General features: G+C 55.3%; 1 protein-coding gene across 2 annotated transcripts; it reads left to right on the forward strand.

The window, feature by feature from the left end:
• Positions 1 to 13831: 13831 nt before the first annotated feature.
• Positions 13832 to 18156, forward strand: LCN2 (lipocalin 2). 2 transcript variants are annotated; one of them, XM_009189096.3, is made up of 7 exons: positions 13832 to 14051; positions 14643 to 14779; positions 16317 to 16396; positions 16585 to 16704; positions 16894 to 16995; positions 17803 to 17829; positions 17965 to 18156. In XM_009189096.3, exons 1-6 carry the CDS (start codon positions 13914 to 13916, stop codon positions 17820 to 17822), a joined length of 597 nt encoding a protein of 198 aa, XP_009187360.2. In that variant the 5' UTR covers positions 13832 to 13913; the 3' UTR covers positions 17823 to 17829; positions 17965 to 18156. The 2 variants fall into 2 exon arrangements, with proteins under 2 accessions (XP_009187360.2, XP_003911948.2); XM_003911899.4 differs by having other exon boundaries at positions 18013 to 18156.
• Positions 18157 to 20541: the final 2385 nt, after the last annotated feature.

Here is a 20541-nt window from a genome sequence, read left to right on the forward strand (position 1 = left end):
GAGAATCGCTTGAACCCGGGAGGCAGATGTTGCAGTGAGCCAAGATCATGCCACTGCACTCCAGCCTGGGTGACAGAGACTTTATCTCAAAAAAAAAAAAAAAAAAAAAAGGATTTTCAGGGCCAGATGCAGTGGCTCATGCCTGTAATCCTAGCACTTTGGGAGGCTGAGGTGGGAGAATTGCTTGAGCCCAGGAGGTCGAGGCTGCAGTGAGCTAAGATCATGCCACTGTACTCCAGTCTGGGCAACAGAGTGAGACTCAGTCTCTTAAAAAAAAAAAAAAAGAAAAGAAAAAGCCGGGCACGGTGGCTTACGCCTGTAATCCCAGCACTTTTGGAGGCCGAGGTGGGCGAATCACCTGAGGTCGAGAGTTCGAGACCAGCCTGACCAACATGGAGAAACCCCGTCTCTACTAAAAATACAAAATTAGTCAGGCGTGGTGGTGCATGCCTGTAATCTCAGCTACTCGGGAGGCTGAGACAGGTCACTTGAACCCGGGAGGCAGAGGTTGCAGTGAGCCGTGATCGCACCATTACACTCCAGCCCAGACAACAAGAGCAAAACTCTGTCTCAAAAAAAAAAAAAAAGTTAAGTCCTGTCCCCTCTGGGCATGGTACACATACCTTTGGTCACCTCTTCCCTCCCCTGGTTTCTGTCACACGTGTCGTGAAGGTTCGAGCCCGTGGCTTTAGCTCAGCCCTATCCAGACTTCAGGGCTGAGTTTACACCTGCCTCTGGGATAACTAGCTGGCATGCCCCCCAGGGACCCCCACCGTGGAGACACAGCCACCCAACCTGCCATCTTTCTCACCTGCCCTGCCTCGGCAGCCAGTGGGGAACCCAGGAGTCCTGCCAGCCTCTGCCCACTCCACAAGTCCCCGGCCCCGCTCTACCACTTCTGCTGACCCGATAATTACCCATCTCTCACACTCGGGGTCTCTCCCTGAGTGTCCTACCGCCCCTCGTCACATCCAGAACCTACTGAAGGGATGAATTGCGAAATTACTATGCTGAGTGAAAGAAACCAGGCAATAAAGAGTATTTACTATATAGCCCCAAATAGAGAGGTGATGCGGACTCATCTACGGTGACAGGAAACGGGTTACGGGCTGCAGAGAGCAGTGGAGAACTGGAGGGAAGGATTATCAAGGGAGGGAGGACTCTGGGCGGTGAGGGATATGCTCACCATCTGGATTGTGGTGGTGGTTTTGTGGGCATTTATGTATGTTACCACTTACCAAATTGCTCAAAAACCACAATGGGCCGGGTGTAGTGGCTCATGCCTGTAATCCCAGCACCTTGGGAGACCGAGGAAGGCGGATTACCTGACATCAGGAATTCGAGACCCACCTGGCCAACATGGTGAAACCCCTTCTCTACTAAAAATACAAAAATTAGGCCGGGCGCGGTGGCTCAAGCCTGTAATCCCAGCACTTTGGGAGGCCGAGACGGGCGGATCACGAGGTCAGGAGATCGAGACCATCCTGGCTAACACGGTGAAACCCCGTCTCTACTAAAAATACAAAAAACTAGCCGGGCGAGGTGGCGGGCGCCTGTAGTCCCAGCTACTCGGGAGGCTGAGGCGGGAGAATGGCGTGAACCCAGGAGGCGGAGCTTGCAGTGAGCCGAGATCGCGCCACCACACTCCAGCCTGGGCGACAGAGCGAGACTCTGTCTCAAAAAAAAAAAAATAATAATAATAATAAATAATAAAATAATAAAAATACAAAAATTAGCCAGGCATGGTGGCAGGCGCCTGTAATCTTAGCTACTTGGGAGGCTGAGGCACGAGAATTGCTTGAACCCAGGAGGCAGAGGTTGCAGGGAGCCGAGATCTTGCCACTGCACTCCAGCCTGGCGACAGAGTGAGATTCCATCCCCTCCACCTCCCCCCGCCAAAAAAAAACACACAGTGAAAGAAGTGTGTCAGAAGGTCTCAGGAACTCCCAGTGACCAAAGCTGAAACAATTTGAGCAACAAAATAAGGTGGGATTGGATTATAACCCAAGGTATAAAATAAACATCCACAAGTCGGCCAGAAGACAAAATTACAAAACATTTCTTTTCTTTTCTTTTTGTTTTTTGAGACAGGGTCTCGTTCTGTCACCCAGACTACAGTGCAGTGGCCCAATCATGGCTCGATGCGGCCTCACCCTCTCGGGCTTAAGCAATCCTCCCACCTCAGCCTCCCAAGTAGTTGGAACTACAGATGCCCGCCACCACCCCTGGCTAATTTTTTATTTTTTGTGTGTGGAGGCTCTGATCTCTTTCTTAGCTGCCTGCCCAGGCTGGTCTTGAACTCCTGAGCTCAAAGTGTTTTGCCTTGGCCTCCCAAAGTGCAGAAGGTTACATGACGGGGCAAGATTTAAAGATGTTTTTGAGATGAGTCTCATCTCTATCACCAAACTTCTGAGTGTAACCCAGGGCTCTCAGCTCACCTGCACTCCACCTCCCGAGTCACGCCGTCTCCCTGCCTCAGCACCTCGAGTAACTGAGACTGCAAGCGCCCGCCACCCTGCCATTAATTTTGTGTACAACTGAAACCAAGGCAACAGGGTTTCACCCGTGTTCGCTCCAGAATATCTCGATCTCCTGACCTCGTAATCCGCCGACAACCTCCCAATCACTGAGAACCCACAACAGCTCACAGCATCTGGTCACGTCTTTTTGAGGCAGGAGTCTCAGCTCTGTAGCCATGAGCTGCAGTGCAGTGGCAGAGATCTCAGCTCTGCAGCTCATGCTCCCGGTTCGCGCCATTCTCGGCCTCAGCCTCCCGAGTAGCTGGGACTGCAAAACGCCACCTCACCGGCTGATTTTTGTATTTCTTAATAGAGCAGGGTTTCACCCTGTTAGCCAGATGGTCTCGTCTCTGACCTCGTGATCATGCGTCTGGGCACTCCCAAAGTGCTGGGATTACAGGCAGGCCACCCAGCATGACTAAAGGTCTTAATTGGATTCTGCCTTACTCTAAAATCAGATGATATCTCATTCTATAAAATAGAATGAGTGTTCCCGTGAGCTGGGCAGAAATTTTATAGACAGAAAAGGGCTGAAGAAAGAAGGGTCAGAGAACAAAGAGCAGATTGATCATTTCAAAGTTACTTTCCTTGTAAAGGTTAAATAAAGCAAAAAGGACTTCCTTATCATACTGGCTAAAACTGGCTTATGCAGGGATCTGGCTTTTATCTGATCTGTCACTCTCCTGATTTCTGGAAGGGAGGGTCAGATAAACAACTTAGTTTTGGCTGGTGACCTGGAGCTGCAGCATCAGGGACTCCATTTTGGATTGGTCTATCTGTCCTGGTGCAGGAGCTCAGTCCAAACCAATGGGCTCCTGTACGTTTTATCGAACAAGTCTGCACTTATATAGCTAAGTGATTGAATAAGTAAATGGGGGACAAAAGACAAATCTGTGCAGAGGAATTCCAAATAATCTCGGGACCAAGTGTGGTGGCTCAGGCCACTGCACTCTAACCTGGGCGACAGAGCAAGGCTCTGTCTCAAAAAAAAAAAAAAAAAGACAAAAAATTAGCTAGGCGTGGTGGTGCACGCCTGTAGTCCCAGCTACTCTGGAGGCTGAGGCAGGAGAATCACTTGAACCCGGGAGGTGGAGGTTGCAGTGAGCCGAGATCGCAACACTGCACTCCAGCCTGGGAGACAGAGCAAAACTACATCTCAAATAAATAGATAGACTGGGCGCTGTGGCTCACGCCTGTAATCCCAACACTTTGGTAGGCTGAGGCAGGTGGATCATGAGATCAAGAGATCGAGACCATCCTGGCCAATATGATGAAACCCCGTCTCTACTAAAAATACAAAAATTGGCCTGGCACGGTGACTCACACCTGTAATCCCAGCACTTTGGGAAGCCAAGGTGGGCAGATCACCTGAGGTCAGAAGTTCCAAACCAGCCTGGCCAACGTGGTGAAACCCCATCTCTACTAAAAATACAAAAATTAGCCGGGCGTGGAGGCAGGCGCCTGTAATCCTGGCTACTCAGGAGGCTGAGGCAGGAGAATTACTTGAACCCGGGAGGCGGAGGTTGCAGTGAGCCGAGATCACACCACTGCTGTCCAGCCTGGGCAACAGGGCAAGACTCTGTCTCAAAAAAATTAAAAAGAGAGTAAGTAAATAAAAAATCAAAGAAGAATTTCAAATAATTTCTGTAGGTACTCAGCCCTGCAAGGAGGTGGAGCAAAACTCCTTACTTCTTAGGTGTGGGCTGTGTATAGGGACGTCCTTCAAAGAGTAGAGTATGGTAAGGGGGAGAAGAGTGACTGTCTGGTGGAGAAACCTGACCAATGCCCCTCAGTCAGGTGATCAAGGCCAACATCTGTGGTGATGTCATGATGATGTCAGTACCCTTGAATAGGATGTGATGCAAAAATGGCATTTATTTTTAATTTTTTATTTTTCGAGACAGAGTCTCGCACTGTTGCCCTCCCAGGCTGGGGTGCAGTGGCGTGATCTTGGCTCACTGCAACCTCTGCCTCCTGGTTCAAGCAATTATCTTCCCTCGGCCTCCTGAGTAGCTGGGATCACAGGCACATGCCACCATGCCTGGCTAATTTTTGTATTTTTAGTAGAGATGGGGTTGCATCATGTTGGCCAGGCTGGTCTCGAACTCCTAACCTCAGGTGATTCACCCACCTCTACCTCCCAAAGTGCTGGGATTACAGGCGTAATGCACTGCACCCAGCCTGGCAATTTATTTTTTTATTTGTATTGCCTAGGATGGAGTACAGTGGCGAGATCATGGCTCACTGCAGCCTCTACCTCTGGGGTTCAAGTGATTCTCCTGCCTCAGCCTCCCGAGTAGCTGGGACTACAGGTGCATACCACTACGTCCAGCTAATTTTTTTTTTTTTTTTTTTTTTTTTTTTGTAGAGATGGGATTTTGCCATGTTTCTCAGGCTGGTCTCAAACTCCTGGCTTCAAGCAATACTCCTGCCTTGGCCTCCCAAAGTGCTGGGATTGCAGATGTGAGTCACGGCACTCAGCCTAGTGTTGTCTTTATGGGAAGATTTGTTAACATCTGATTCAATTTCTGTTAACGGTCAGAGGATAACTCATGTTTTTTTTCTTCTTGAATCTCTTTTGTAATTTATAATTTTCTGGGAAATTTTCCATTTCCTTATAGCATTCTCTCGTTATCTTTTTAATATCTCTAGAACTCTATAGTTCTGTTCATTTTTTATTTCTATGGTTGTTTATTTGTGCCTTATATCTTTTTGTCATGAGAAATTTTTCCAAATTTCTATTCAATTAGTCTTTTCTAAGAGTCAAGTTTTGTCTTTGATATTCCCATAAAATAGGAAAATCTTTCTCTCTTCTTGATTTCTTCTCCTGATTGTTTTCTTTCTTTCCTTCTTTTTTTTTTTTTTCTGAGACAGAGTCTCGCTCTGTCGCCCAGGCTGGAGTACAGTGGCGCGATCTCGGCTCACTGCAAGCTCTGCCTCCCGGGTTCACGCCATTGTCCTGCCTCAGCCTCCTGAGTAGCTGGGACTACAAGCGCCTGCCACCACGCCCGGCTAATTTTTTGTATTTTTAGTACAGACAGGGTTTCACTGTGTTAGCCAGGATGGTCTCCATCTCCTGACCTTGTGATCCGCCCCCCTCAGCCTCCCAAAGTGCTGGGATTACAGGCGTGAGCCACCGCGCCCGGCCTCTTCCCTTCTTTTAAAACATATTTTATTTTATTATTATTCGAGACAGGGTCTTGCTGTGTCACCCAGGCTGCAGTGCAGTGGCATGATCTTGGCTCACAGCAACCTCTGCTTCCTGGGTTCAAGCGATTCTCTTGCCTCAGCCTCCTGGGTAGCTAGGATTACAGGTGCGCACCACGACGCCTGGCCAATTTTTGTATTTTTAGTAGAGATGGGGTTTCACCATGTTAGCCTTGCTGGTCTTGGAACTCCTGACCTAGGTGATCCACCTGCCTTGGCCTCCCAGAGTGTTGGGATTACAGGTGTGAGCCACCGTGCCCGGCCTGAGTCTGTTTCTTACTGGATCCTGTTGTCTGGTAGACGGAGGTCTTCAAAGTTCCCAGACTCCTGTTCAGCCAGGATTGCTTTCGAATGGATCTTCCCCAAGGTTCGCTCAGGCCACAGAAAGACCAGACACCTCTGCCGGCCCTTGGGGAGTGGTAGACCTTGGGCAGCCTCCTCTCCACTGACCAGCAAGAGCAGATCCAGCCCATCCCTTGCCTTTAGACTTTTCTTGGCGGTAGTTGGACCCCAGTCCACAAGCTCCAAGGCTGGCAATCAGCTCCTCTTCTGTGGTTCTCTGAAATGGCCCTCCTTGGGCAGGAGGCAGAGAATCGGTTCCTTCCTAGTGCCTGCTCCTAGTGAGGATAATTAGTTGGAGAGAGACTCTGGTCAGGAAGGAACCACCTTTGAGGCCTTTGCATAGGAGGCAAGGCCCTCTGGGTGGCTTGTAACACTCATAGCACATTTAGTAGGGGGGACACACTGGTGTGCACTTTGGTGCCTGTACGTACCCTGAGCTACACAGGAAGGGGATGAGGCAGGGTGGGGGGAGGCAGAAAGAGGAGGAGACAGGCTGGGTGCGGTGGCTCATGCCTATAGTCCCAGCACTTTGGGAGGTGGAGGCAAGAGGATCACTTAAGGTCAGGGATTGGAGACCAGCCTGGCCAAAATGGTGCAACACCCATCTCTTCCAAAAACACAAAAATTAGCCAGGCGTGGTGGAACGCACCTGTAATCCCAGCTACTCAGGAAGGCTGAGGCACGAAAATTGCTTGAACCTGGGGCGGAAGTTGCAGTGAGCTGAGATCACGCCATTGCACTCCAGCCTGGGAGACACAGCTAGACTCAGTCTCAAAAAAAAAAAAAAAAAAAAGGAAGAGAGACACTGGGAGAAGGGCCAGGCTCCCACCGCCAGCTCCAGCACCTGCCTGGGACACAGCTGAGCCCTGAAGCTCCTCAGCCCTGGGCTGGGGGCTCTCTGAGCAGCCCAGCTGCAGCTCTCTACACAGGCGAGGCTGCCCACGACCTGGGTCCCCTCCTGAGAGGGGTCCAAGTCCCTTTGTGAAGTGGTCTGGAGTGCAGGTGGCCCAGGACAAGAGAAACCCAGGGTGTGGGGAGAAGGGGTCTGTGGGGTCAAGGGGACTATGCTGGCTGGAAAATGGCCCCCCAAAATATATCCATGTAAATGAATAATGTAAATATAACTTTATGTAGAAAGAAAATTTCAGAGGCTGAACGTGGTGGCTCATACCTGTAATCCCAGCACTTTGGGAGGCTGAGGTGGGCGGATCACTTAAGGCCAGGAGTTCAAGACCAGCCTGGCCAACATGGTGAAAGTGCATCTCTACTAAAAATACAAAAAAAAATTTTTTTTTTTGAGACGGAGTCTCGCACTCTCGCCCAGGCTGGAGTGCAGTGGCGCGATCTTGGCTCACTGCAAGCTTCGCCCCCCAGGTTCACGCCATTCTCCTGCCTCAGCCTCCCGAGTAGCTGGGACTACAGGTGCCTGCCACCACACCTGGCTAATTTTTTTTTTTTTTTGTATTTTTAGTAGAGACGGGGTTTCACCATGTTAGCTAGGATGGTCTCGATCTCCTGACCTCGTGATCCACCGGCCTCGGCCTCCCAAAGTGCTGGGATTACAGGCTTGAGCCACTGCGCCCAGCCAAAAAAAACACAAAAATTAGCCAAGCATGGTGGCACACACCTGTAGTCCCAGCTGCTTGGGAGGCTGAGGTGGGAGAATCGCTTGAACCGGGAAGCAGAGGTTGCAGTGAGGCGAGATCGCGCCATTGCGGCCTGGCTGACAGTGAGACAATGTCTCAAAAAAAAAAAAAAAAAGTATTTGCAAATGTGATTAGGGATCTTATTCTTTATTTTTATTTTTTAATTTTCATAATGGTTAATACCCTAATGCCTGTTCTTTTCTTGGTGCACATTTGTTGCAGTACCTACTGCCTGATTTTTAAGGTGAATGAATGAAATACGTTAATTACTCAAAGGCAATGACACTTAAGCTCTTTTTTGTTGGTGGTGGTGGTGTGGCCCAGATGTTTTTTCTTTCCTGAAGAGCAACACTGTTCTTATTCCTTTTCTTTTCTTTTTCTCTTTTTTTTTTTTTTTTTGAGACAGGGTCTCACTGTGTCGCTCAGGCTGGAGTGCAGTGGTGTGATAACAGCTCACTGCAAGTTTGTGGTAATTTGCTGTAGTAATTTGATGATTTGGGAACTTCTCGGCTTCTCTAGATTGCAGAAGATGCTAACAATAGGAAATTCGCTGTTAAGAAAGCGAACTCTTGAGAAAAAGCCAAGGGTGTGGCCTGTGGATGTGTGGAAGAGGTGGCCAAGCCGGGGGCCCCAGAGGTTTGGGAAGGAAGGGACCTGAATCAAGGGAACCCAGCAGTGTGGGAGGAGGTAGCTGAGGACAGGGGACCCAAGCGTGTCAGGAGGAGGTGGGACCCAGCGGTGTGGGGAGGTGGCCCAGGACAGGGGGACCTCGGATTGTAGGCAGAACCTGGAGAACCACGAGACACTTCAGTTGGGGCAGACCCAGGCTGAGCTCCCAGGGAGGGGCACTTGGGACTGCGGTGACCTGGGAGAGGCCAGTGCCCACCCAAGGCCTGAGAGAGTCTGGGCCCAGGGAGGGGCACCCAGACCTGTGCCCTGCAGCCTTGGGCCTGCCCATCATGGCAACGCAGAGGGCTCCCCTCCTGACAGGTGATTCTGAGAGTCATGGGAGTGGGCAGGAAGTGGTCCTCCCTCCGGATCAAGATCTGGGCCACCAAGCTTTGTACCCAGAAACTCACACTTCCCCCCTCGACCTCTGACCTGGACCCTCTGAGAATCGGGCTGAGAAGGACAGTGGCCAGGTGAAGGCCAAGGTCTCTGGGTGTTCTCGGGCGTCTCCTGCTACTCTGCCACTGGCACTGCCCTCCCTGCCTCTCACTCCACTCTGCACTGGTCCAAGTTGGCCCCTCCTTTTGAATGTGAACACATTCTCCCTTTGGAGCCAGACCTGGTCCTCACTGCCTGTCACAGCCTTGTTCATGTCCCCTTCCCCCAGAGGGGGAGCCCCAGCCACAGAACCCACCCCCTCAGCTGAAAAAAACACATGTTGCCAAGGAGAAGTTGGGGCCCGGTCTGCGATCTCCCCCCACCACTGGGATGAGGGGAGGGCATGAGAGGCTGCAGCCTGTTCCATCCTCAGCCCCCGCAGGGCACCAGAGGGGCCCCAGGCAGGAGGCTGTGCATTGTTCTGGAACCAGGGATGTGTTCAAGGACATTTGGTCTCACTTGACCCTTCCGGAACCTACTCCCCTGCCCCCTGGGCTGGGCACGCTCCTGGCCTGTCCTGGGCTCTCGGGAGAACCAGCTTTCAGGAGAGCCAGACTGGTCCTCTCACCCAGCCACCTCTGATGGTGCCAGTGGAGGCCCAGCCAAGGACCTGGAGAGCAGGGAGGGCGCGAGCATGTGGGGTAGCGCAGGGGTGGCCGCAGTGAAAACGCCCCTTTCCTGGGGTGCTGGGGGCTGCAGTCCAGGCAGGAGGGGTGCAGAGCTGAGAGGAGCATTGGTCTTGAGCAGCGCCAGGGCCATGTGGGACAGAGGCCTATGACAGAAGGACTGCGGCCCAGCTCCACAGGAGCCTGGCATCCACCTACCACTGCCTGCTGCTGCCTGTGTCCACCCTAGACCCTGCTCAGAGCCTTGACGTCCACTTCGCTGCCACCTGTGATCACTGTGGGCCCTCTCGCCCGCATGGGAGTCCAGGCTGCGGAGTAAGAGGCAGAGCACCCATCTAAGCGGCATGCCTGGGCCAGGCACCTAGGGATGGAACCAGCAAGGGCCCTGGGCCCAGACCTCAGGCAGCAGGGCCTGCTTCCCCTTGTCTGGTGGACCCCAGGGGTTCACCATAGGGAGGAATCCAGTGGGTGTACTTGGCGGAGGGTTGGGAGGGGTTTTCCACAGGCAGGCAGGATCCCTGGCAGGTAGAAGGGGCAGGAGGGCCTCAAGGCCCCTTGGCGAGCCTTGGCCAAGACGGGGGTTGGAAAACTGTTTCTGGAAACAAGAGACACAGCCCAAGGCCCTGGCAGGGCAAACACCTCACACTAAACAGCTCCTCCCGTTCCTGGGTGTTTGAGAGTCGGGTGCCCAGCCTGGACCTGCGGTGACCAAGGAGGGCCAATCTGCAGACACCAAGACTTCCTGCATCTGTGACTGGGCCTCCTGGGGGCATCTTGACTGTAGACTCCTTCCAGTGGTGGTCCCTGGCTCCTAGAAGCCTACCCAGTCACCTTCCGCCCAGCCTTCAAACACGTCAGAGGGTTAACCATTCATGGCCACGCTGAACACTGCTCACAAGATCCGGAAACAAGAACAGGGGGTCAGACTGGATTCCTGAGATGCAAGAACCGCCAGGAAGCGTCTTCCTGCCTTCATGCGTGGATGAGACCCGGGCCTCTCCACGGGAGGACAGGCTGCTGCAGCCTCCAGGGAGCACCCGCGCTTGGCCATGGAGAGTGGGGAGAGCTGCCTGCTAGAGACGGCAGAGTGCTTCCGGCCTCTGGCCACCGAAAACCCAGGCAGGGACCTGTCTTTAAGCTCCTGCAGTTGCTAAGCCGACCTGCACAGCAGGACTTGGGAGCCCAGCCCAGCTCCTCTCAGGAGGGGCTTGGCCCCAAAGCTTCTGCGTGGCTCGTTGAGGGCTCACTAGAGACACCTGCAGCTCCTTGAGAGAAAGCAGGACCAGTCCAGCGGCCACGGTGGAAACCACAGGAGGGGCCGAGGGGAGGCGGGTGGGTGCCTGGCATGCCATGCACGGTACCACACGTGTCATGGAGACTGTCCCAAGAGCCCCGGGGCCCAGGGACTCCCCCAAGCACTGAGCAGTGTGAACCCTTGTGTACCCTCCTTGGCCAGGGCCCAATGAATGGGGCCCAGTGAGAAGGGGGTGGGTGAGGAATGGGCCCCCAGTGTCCTGTCGACCCTGGAGCCCTTGGAGTCAGTTAAGTCTGAATGGGAGTTCTACACCACGGTCCTTACCCAACCTTCCTAGTGCTGAGTCCTGAAGCTTGTGTGGTGGGTATGTGTAGAGCTGACCTCCTCCCTACAGCCCTGCTGGGCTCTGAAGAGAGCCAAGGCCAGTGGGTAGGAGACAGGCCTGGAGCTGGTGCAGAGAGGAATGAGCCCTGCATGGGTTTGATCAGAAACTCAGCGTCGCGTAGGGACACTCTGGGGCCCGGTGCTGTCCGTGCATGACCTGACAGAAGCGCAGAGCCGCTCTCTCTATGGAGGAGCGCCTGATGGGGGTGGGAGCTAGGCAGAGATCTGCATGCATGCCGAGGAGCCAGGCTTCAAGCCGGGCTGGGGGACCCCCGAGCAGGGCCATCTTCCCTTCTGCACCTGGCTCTGGTGTCTTCCCGCTGCGGACCCAGTGCCCTGCTCACCCACCACGTTCATACGCTGGAGTCCTGGGTCCTCAGAGATCCGTGACACTGCCCCGTCCCCAACTTCAAATTCTCTGGGGCTCCACCCACTGGTCTCCCCTACATGAGGCAGTCACCATAGACTAGAGGGTGCTTTTGAGAGTCAGGTCACTCTATTGTCCAGGCTGGAGTGCAGTGGTGTGATCTTGGCTCACTGCAGACTGGGCCTCCAGGGTCCAAGTGATCCTCCCACCTCAGCCTCCCGGATTCAACCCATTCTCCTGCTTCAGCCTCCCGAGTAGTCGGGATCATAGGCATGCATCACCCCACCTGGCTAATTTTTGTATTTTTAGTACAGACGGGGTTTTGCCATGTTGGCCAGGCTGGTCCCTGAGGATATTTTTCCCCCCTCCCCCTCCCGAGATGGAGTTTCCTTCTGTCACCCAGGCTGGAGTGCAATTGTGCAATCTCAGCTCACTGCAACCTCCACCTCCCAGGTTCAAGCAATTCTCCTGCCTCAGCCTCCCAAGTAGCTGGGATTACAGGCATGTGCCACCATACCCAAATAATTTTTGTATTTTTAGTAGAGACGGAGTTTCACCATGTTGGTCAGGCTGGTCTTGAACACCTGACCTCAGGTAATCCACCTGCCTCAGTCTCCCAAAGTACTGGGATTACAAATGTGAGCCACTGTGCCCAGCTGAGGATACTTTTTTTTTTTTTCAGACAGAATCTCGTCTGTCCCAGGCTAGAGAGCAAAGGCATGATCTCGGCTCACTGCAACCTCCGCCTCCCGGGTTCAAGCAATTCTTCTGCCTCAGCCTCCCGGGTAGCTGGGATTACAGGTGCCCGCCACCACGACCAGCTAATTTTTGGATTTTTAGTAGAGATGGAGTTTCACCATGTTGGCCAGACTGGTCTCGAACTCCTGACATCGTGATCCACCCGCCTCGGCCTCCCAAAGTGCTGGGATTACAGGCGTGAGCCACCACACCCGGCCTGGCTGAGGATACTTTTAAGGTCAAAGAGAGTAGCAGAGGTGGAGTTCCTGGGAACAGGGTCATGAGGGGAAGAGGGGGTTCGGAGGGAGAGAGTAGCCACTGGCTACCTCGAGAGAGGGAAGGCTTTGGTGCAACATCGTTCGCCTGCAGTTTTGCTCATCTTTGCTTCCTGCCCTTTCATCACCCAACCGGGCAGGCAGGACAGGGCCTGAGGAGGCAGGGATCCAGTGGGGGCCTCTCTAGACTAACCCCAGCTCAGGACTCCCAGGGCCCCTTCCCTGAGGCCCCGCTGCCCCGGAGCCCAGCTTGGGGATCCCAAGTAGCACGTAGGCAGAGCCAGTGAGGTCCCCGTTAATCCTATTGAAAGCTCTAAAAGCAGCGAACTCTCAGTCCAGCCCCAGGTCAAGCATCCAGGACGGCCTCAGCCCTCGTGGCTGAGATGGGTGCGCCATCTCTGCGGACACTGTGCAGGGCGTACAATTCATCACTGCCTCCCAAGGATGCCAGCCAGGCCCCCATTGAGATAACTGCTTCCCTACTGGACAAGGCTGGGACCAGCCATCTCGGCTCCGGAACCCCTGGCCTGGGCTGCTGGGTTCAATGGACAAAGACTGTGATTAGAGTCAGAGGAATGGTCTCAGTGGCCTCAACAATAAGGCCAGATCCTTGCACTCTCAATGACCCAAAGCAACAAGTATCCAGAGCAGCAGTGTGGTGCCTTCACACCCCCAGCCATCAGCCCGACTCACCCAGGACAGGGACTGTAGCCTCAGCACTCAACCCGTGTGCCCTGTGTGGGGCCTCTTCCCACGGCACTCACAGGAGAGGCGGGGGTCTCTGGGGTCCGCTGGGGTCCCCTCCTGCAAATGGGGCAAGGAGCTGTCTCGAGGCCTCTGGAGCACACGCAGGTCCTGGCATGGGGCTCCTGGGAGGGCCATGATTCTGGGCTCCATGAGCTCAGAGCAGACGCCTTCTTTTTCCTTGTCCACTGTCAGCCACCCCACCCTTCTCTGGCCCTTAAAAGAACCAGGAAACAGCACGTGACCTGTGGGAAGGAGGCATTCATTCTTTCCTTTCTGTGGGCATGGGGAGGGGACCACAGGGTACATACCCCACCCTGGGCTCCAGTTGAGCAGGGGAGTCAGAGATGACAGTTCTTCCAGCTCACAGGCCAGCGGCCCACACACAGGGCAATCAGAAGAACGGAAGGGCACAAGGAGTGCGCAGAGGGAGTCGTGGTCCCTGCCAGAGGTGCCGCACTCCGGGAATGTCCCTCACTCGCCCCATCCCTCTGTCTTGCCCAATCCTGACCAGGGGCAGAAATCTTGCCAAGTGTTTCCGCATGAGTTGCTGGCAATTGCCTCATCTTCCTGGTCTTGGCAAAGGATGAATCCGCCCACGCTAGAGCCCATAAATAGGGCCACCCAGGTGAGCCTCTCACTCGCCTCCACTCCTGCCAGGCCCAGTAGCCACCACAGCGCCTGCTTCCTCAGCCCTGAAATCATGCCCCTAGGTCTCCTGTGGCTGGGCCTAGCCCTGTTGGGGGCCCTGCATGCCCAGGCCCAGGACTCCAGCTCAGACCTGATCCCGGCCCCACCTCTGAGCAAGGTCCCTCTGCAGCAGAACTTCCAGGACAACCAGGTAAGGGGCCAAGAGGGGCACCTGCAGGCGGGGCCCGGGGAAGAGTGGGAGCAGAGGGGAGGAGAGGTGAAGAGACTCAGGAGGAGCATTGGGCAGGACTCCAGGTTTCCAGGACGCCAGGAGTTCAGGGTCCAGGTTTCAGCTCACTCTGTGCCACCAGGGTCCCTGATGGAAACCATGCCCCTTCCCCCCATCCCCACCCCCATCCCAGCCTGAACAGACTTCCCCAGGTCCACGTCCCCTCTCCCATAACCCCCATTGTCCAAGGAAGGTGGGAACACTTTTAGTCCCCCCCGCACAAATGAGGAAACTGAGGCTCAGGAAGGCCCACCAGCCATGTGCCTCCTCCTGTAAGGAGATCACCCTCCTCCCTGCCAGACTCAGAACCGCCTCTTCCCCCAGGCCTCCCTTCTAGGCTGATGGCCTCCTGCTCCTGCCCCTTCACCAGTGCAGGTCCAGCCTGGGCCCTGCTGCCCAGCTAGAGGGGCTCGTGGTTCCAGGCTGGGCTGCTCAGAGGTGCCACAGGGACAGAGCTGGAGGGGTGGCTCCTAGGGCCATTCCTGGGCTGTGCCTATCATCAGTCCCCTGCAGTTCCAGGGGAAGTGGTATGTGGTAGGCCTGTCAGGGAATGCAGTTGGCAGAAAAGACGAAGCCCCGCTAAAGATGTATGCCACCATCTATGAGCTGAAAGAAGACAAGAGCTACAACGTCACCTCCATCCTGTTCAGGTGAGGGCTGACATCTCCTAGGGGTGTGAGAGGCAGACTGATATCACAGGCAAGGGATGGCCAAAGCTGAGGGATCCTGTCGTTCACCTCACTGTTCTGCCCGGAATTCATCTGTGTTCATCCTTCCTGCGTTCCTTAGGGCAACGTTTATAGCGCAGACACACAGACAGTGGTAGGGATGGACACGCACAGTCATTAGAAAACAAGACGGAGAGAGGAGGGGTGCCGGGAGTGGGAGGAGGGGACACCGGATCCAGCCTGGAACCCCACCCAGGGCCTTCATGGAGGGCTTCCAGGAAGGTGGTCTTAAAAGAGCCAACCTGCTTCAAAAGGAAGTGAGGGGTGTTCCCGGCAGGGGCCAGAGTCAGAAAGAGCCCGGCTTCAGGAAGGAGCAAGCCATCACAGGGTCGCCCTGAGCAGAGCTGCTGAGCAGCCTGGCGGGGCAGGCAGCCACAACGTAGCACAGTCCTCAGGCCCTGCCCCGGCGGATCTGCTGCAGAGTGGCTTAGAGTTGGCTGCAGGGTGGGGAGACTTGGTGGGGTGCAGCTTGGGAGGTCGGGAGACCAGCGAAAGTGAAGCAGGGCCATCACAGGTGGGAGAGAACAGGTGCAGGGTGAAGGGGCAGGGAGCCAGGGATCAGCCGTTCCCAGTGGGTTTGTTTTTTTTTTTTTTTTTTTTTTTTTGAGACGGAGTTTCACTCTTGTTGCCCAGGCTGGAGTGCAATGGACGGTCTCGGCTCACCACAACCTCCACCTCAAGTGATTCTCCTGCCTCAGCCTCCCTAGTAGCTGGGATTATAAGCCTGTGCCACTATGCCTGGCTAATTTTGTATTTTTAGTAGAGACAGGGTTTCTCCATGTTGGCCAGGCTGGTCTTGAACTCCCGACCTCAGGTGATCCGCCTGCCTCGGTCTCCCAAAGTGCTGGGATTACAGGCGTGAGCCACCACACCCGGCCTCCCCAGTGGGTTTCTGACTGGCAGCTGAGTGGATTGGGATTAGGGCATTTGTGGAGCAAGGAGCAGAATACAGACAGGTTGGGGAGCTCAGCCCTGGGGTGTCAGGGGATGGGAAGTGGGAGGACTCAAGGATGAGGTCAGGTTTAACCCGAGAGGTAGAGGAACAGTTGGCGTGGAGCAGACTGGAAGTACCAAGGTGGATCCCCAGGAGAGGGTATAGGAAGAGAAGCAGCAAGCTGAGCGCAGGGGAGAAATGCAGGGTTGCTGTGTGTGTGGGGGAAAACCACCCAGGGAGGCAGCCAAAGGAAAGGACATGGGGTGCTGGAGGGTCTGAGCAGGGTCCAGGGGCCCCAGGCAGCAGACCGGGACGGACAGCCTGGGATCAGCTCAGGGGGAAGGCCCAGGCCCATCTCAGCTGGGTGGGGTAGGGCCCCTCCAGGTAGTTGGGGATGAGCCATCACAGGTTGGGCCGGACTGAGAGCATCAGAACCCTGCTGCTGCCCTGGCCCCACCTTGTCCGGCACAGGAGGCCCAAGCCTGGGTTGTCTCCCCTCTCACCCACCCATCTCTCCCTCCCAAGGAAAGAGAAGTGTGACTACTGGATCAGAACTTTTGTTCCAGGTTCCCAGCCTGGCGAGTTCACACTGGGCAACATTCAGAGTGAGTCCTGAGTGAGGTGGGGCACTGAGCTGGGGCTCTGGGGAGCTGGGCGGGGGCACAGACCTTCCTGCCCCTCTACACGGATGTGTTGTATGGGGAGAAGCCCGAGCTGATGGGCTGGGGAGGGAGGGGGCAGCTCCCTCCTCCCATCCAGGGCAGGGCTGACCCCTCACCATCCATGCCTGCAGATCACCCTGGATTAACGAGTTACGTCGTTCGAGTGGTGAGCACCAACTACAAACAGTATGCCATGGTGTTCTTCAAGAAAGTTTCTCAAAACAAGGAGTACTTCAAGATCACCCTCTACGGTGGGTCCTCTCCCATCCCCTCGGGGACTGGCTCCTGATCACACTTAGCTGGAGGGGAGGCCGGTCCCCACCTGCAGGAAGAGGTCATTCCATAGACCCTCCATGAGGAAGGGATCTGAGGCCTCATCCGCTCATTCAACGATATTTATGTGGTGTCTACCGGCCACTCACTGGCCATCTTGGTCACAGGGAGAACCAAGGAGCTGACTTCGGAACTAAAGGAGAACTTCATCCGCTTCTCCAAATCTCTGGGCCTCCCTGAAAACCACATCGTCTTCTCTGTCCCAATTGGTAATGGCCAGTCTGGATGAGGGGACGGGGACATGGGAACTGTTCAGGCGGGATGCTTCCCTGCCAGGGAGGAGGGAGAGGAGAGACTCAGTCCTCAGCTTCAGTCGCTGGAGCAGTGGACGGTCCAGGAGCTCCTTGGAAGCCACTCTGGGTCCAGGAAGACTGTGCCCCACCCCAGGGTCTATGGGACTCCCAGGGACCCGGGCCCCAAGTGCTCTTTCCTGGCAGTTTAGCCAGGGTCTGCCCAGATGAGGATTTCAGGCCCAGGCCGGAGTATCCATTTCTCAGTCTCACTGGCCTGACACCTCCGGCCACCCTCCCAGGCCCCCTTGTTCTGGGCCATCTTCCCCCACCCTCCCAGGCCTCATCACCCTGGGTTTTGCTGTCCTGGCTGTCCTCCCTCCCCTGGGGACTTGCTCACTACTGACTTGGGAGCTGTCCTTGACTCCAGGGAGCCTGGCTTGGGCAGGAGGCTCCAGTCAGGCCATTCAGAGAGCCACTGGCCTCCTCCAGACTGAGAGGCTGCCTGGACTAGTAAACAGGCGGGAGACCTGGGTGCCCGAGCAGCCTGGGAGCTGGGCCTCATTCAGGGCTCTCCCTCCCCAGGCCTTTCTCCCATATCCCCTGCCCCGCCATCTGCCCCTCTGTTGCCCCATCCCTGAAAGGAACCCCCACATCTTCTGCAGCTGGGCCAGGTGGGGCAGGGGCTGCCCAGGGACAGTGCAGAGGACCTGGCAGTCAGGGATCACACACACACACACACACACACACAGAGCTGCCTGTTCTGATGGACTTTCTCCCCAACAGACCAGTGTATCGATGGCTGAGTGCACAGTGAGTGTGTCTGGGCAGCTGGGAGGGGGCTTGTGGGAGGCCAGGGTGCAGTGGGCTGGGGGTCTTGGGCCTGCCTTTGTTCTTCCCCCTGCCACCAGCACTGCTGCTATCTTTATTCTGCTGTCCCCATCTCAGGTGCCTCCCATCCCCCCACCCATCACCCTCATATCCACCTCTGTCCAGGGTGCTGCCAGCTGCCTCACCAGCCCGGACACCATTGAGGGAGCTGGGAGATGCTCCCCACCGTGCCACCCACCCAGCTGCTCCCCAGGCCACCCCGCTGATGGAGCCCCACCTTGTCTGCTAAATAAACATATGCCCCCAGGCCTCTGAGTCCACACTCTTTGACCCCTGGGCTTTTGAGGAAGGGGAGGGGCAGGGGGCTCCCACTGGCATCACTCCCAGGGTCTGCACCCCCAGGATGGAGCCCAGCGAACCCAGCCTGGGTGTTAGGGCTGCAGAGTGAAGACACAAGCCTCCACCGTCATCACCAGCAGCTTTGTGGCTGACTGCCCTGAGTCCTTCCCACGTGGTGTAACACCGCACTCCCTCCTGTTATGACATGGAGCCCAGCCCCAGAGCAGCGGCAGTTCTCACATTCCCCTGCCTAGGAGGGTGCCCAGTCCATCGCAGACACGCTGGGCCACACCCCATCAGAGTGTGGCAGGGGCATGCGCAGCTGGAGGCCGTTTCAGGCAGAGAGGGTCGGCTCGGCGGGGGTGGTCCCTGCCCCTCTGCCGCCCACTGTGGGCCCCATGGGTGAGGAGCCATGTCCATGCTAACCCCGTTTCAGAGCGCTGCCCTTTACCCCACACCTCCCCGCCTGATGACATCCAGGCCACGTTGGGGGTGCACTCTGAAGCCAGGGACAGGGCCAGGGGGAAGTGAGGAGGGGCTATGCCGCCAAGAATCCAGTTCCCCAGGACTCAGAGGGCTCCAGGCCTGCACTCATCACTTGGCTGCCCGTGTCAGGCCTGACAAGCCCTTGGTCCCCCACTGGCCACAGAGGCAACCTCTGCAGGTTCACGTCACACACAGGCACTCCCTCCCCAGCCCCTTTTCCAGGTGCAAGGACAGAGGCCAGAGTGGGTGGGGTTCTGCGGAAACCCCAGGGACAGACACACCACCCCGTTCACCCTCGGCTGGGCTAAGGAGAGATGTTGGTACTGTGAGCCAGCTCCAGCCTCGGACCCCAAGGAGCAGGACAGGCCTGAGACCCAGGCCCACCAAATGTTGCCAAAGCCTCGGAAGTCTGGTCCAGACTCCCGGAAGTGGCCAGCTTGGGGCAGCCCGGGCTTTGAGAGAGGGATGGGACTGTTCCCAAGCCCAGAGAGGCTCTGGGCTGAGAAAGGCACTCAAGGACTGCTAGCTGGCCAAGGGAGTGGACATCGCACCCAGCACGCCTGGCCCTTGGGCTCCAAATGGAGCAGCAGATCCAGTTTCCTAGCCTGGCCCAAGCAAGGCAGCTTCTTGTCGCCCCTGGGCCTGCTGAGCCTTTCAGGATCAAAAACTCTTAGGGCCTAGAAGGGCTTTGTGTTTCCTTCCGGGTGGCCAGAGGTTTGAGTTTCCTATTGCCACTACTGAAAGAGGCAGGATGGCCAGGCGCGGTGGTTCACACCTGTAATCCCAGCACTTTGGGAAGCCGAGGCGGGTGGATCACCAGGTCAGGAGATCGAGACCAGCCTGGCCAACATGGTGAAACCCCGCCTCTACTAAAAATACAAAAAAATTAGCTGGGCGTCGCAGCGCGCGCCTATAGTCCCAGCTGCTTGGGAGGCTGAGGCAGGAGAATCGCTTGAACCCAGCAGGCAGAGGTTGCAGTGAGCTGAGATTGCGCCATTGCACTCCAGCCTGGGCAACAGAGCGAGCGAGACTACGTCTCAAAAAAAAAAAAAAAAGGCAGGCAGACAAATATCTTGGCAGATAGGGGCAAGTCCCCAGTGAAACCCCACCTCCAAGCCAAAGACAGTTTAAAGCCTGAAAGCTATGCTACAACTCAAATCCATGGACCAGATTAAGACCCTGTCATCCTACTTGGCATGCTTTCCTCTGATTGATCCCCACCCTTCACCTATTTTACATTTTTACATATACCTCCCCATCCCTAATCTTTTTTTTTTTTGAGACGGAGTCTTACTCTGTCGCCCAGGCTCAAGTGCAGTGGCATGATCTCAGCTCACTGAAAGCTCCCCCTCCTGGGTTCACACCATTCTCCTGCCTCAGCTTCCCAAATAGCTGGGACTACAGGCGCCCGCGACCACGCCTGGCTAATTTTTTGTATTTTTAGTAGAGACAGGGTTTGCACTGTGTTAGCCAGGATGGTCTCGATCTCCTGACCTCATGATCTGCCCACTTCAACCTCCCAAAGTGCTGGGATTACAGGCGTGAGCCACTGCGCCTGGCCTGTTTTTTTTTTTTTTTTTTTTTTTTTTAAAAGACACGGAGTCTTGCACTATCACCCGGGCTGGATGGAGTGAAGTAGCAAAATCTTGGCTCACTGCAACCTCCACTTCCCGGGTTCAAGAGATTCTCCTGCCTCAGACTCCCAAGTAGCTAGGATTACAGGTGCCCACCACCATGCCCAGCTAATTTTTTGTTTTTGTATTTTTAGTAGAGACAGGGTTTCACCATGTTGGCCAGGCTGGTCTCAAACTCCTGACCTTGTGATTTGCCCGCCTCAGCCTCCCAAAGTGCCTAACTGGTTTTTTATAC

This window comes from Papio anubis, chromosome 13, assembly GCF_008728515.1.
Source record: "Papio anubis isolate 15944 chromosome 13, Panubis1.0, whole genome shotgun sequence".
In the NCBI taxonomy this organism is placed as follows: Eukaryota; Metazoa; Chordata; class Mammalia; order Primates; family Cercopithecidae; genus Papio; species Papio anubis.

Coding starts and splice junctions, on each gene's coding strand:
- LCN2 (XM_009189096.3), top strand. CDS start 13,914: ATGCCCCTAGGTCTCCTGTGGCTGGGCCTAGCCCTGTTGGGGGCCCTG. Junction 14,780..16,316: donor GTCACCTCCATCCTGTTCAG/GTGAGGGCTGAC, acceptor CTCCCTCCCAAG/GAAAGAGAAGTGTGACTACT. Junction 16,996..17,802: donor CGTCTTCTCTGTCCCAATTG/GTAATGGCCAGT, acceptor TCTCCCCAACAG/ACCAGTGTATCGATGGCTGA.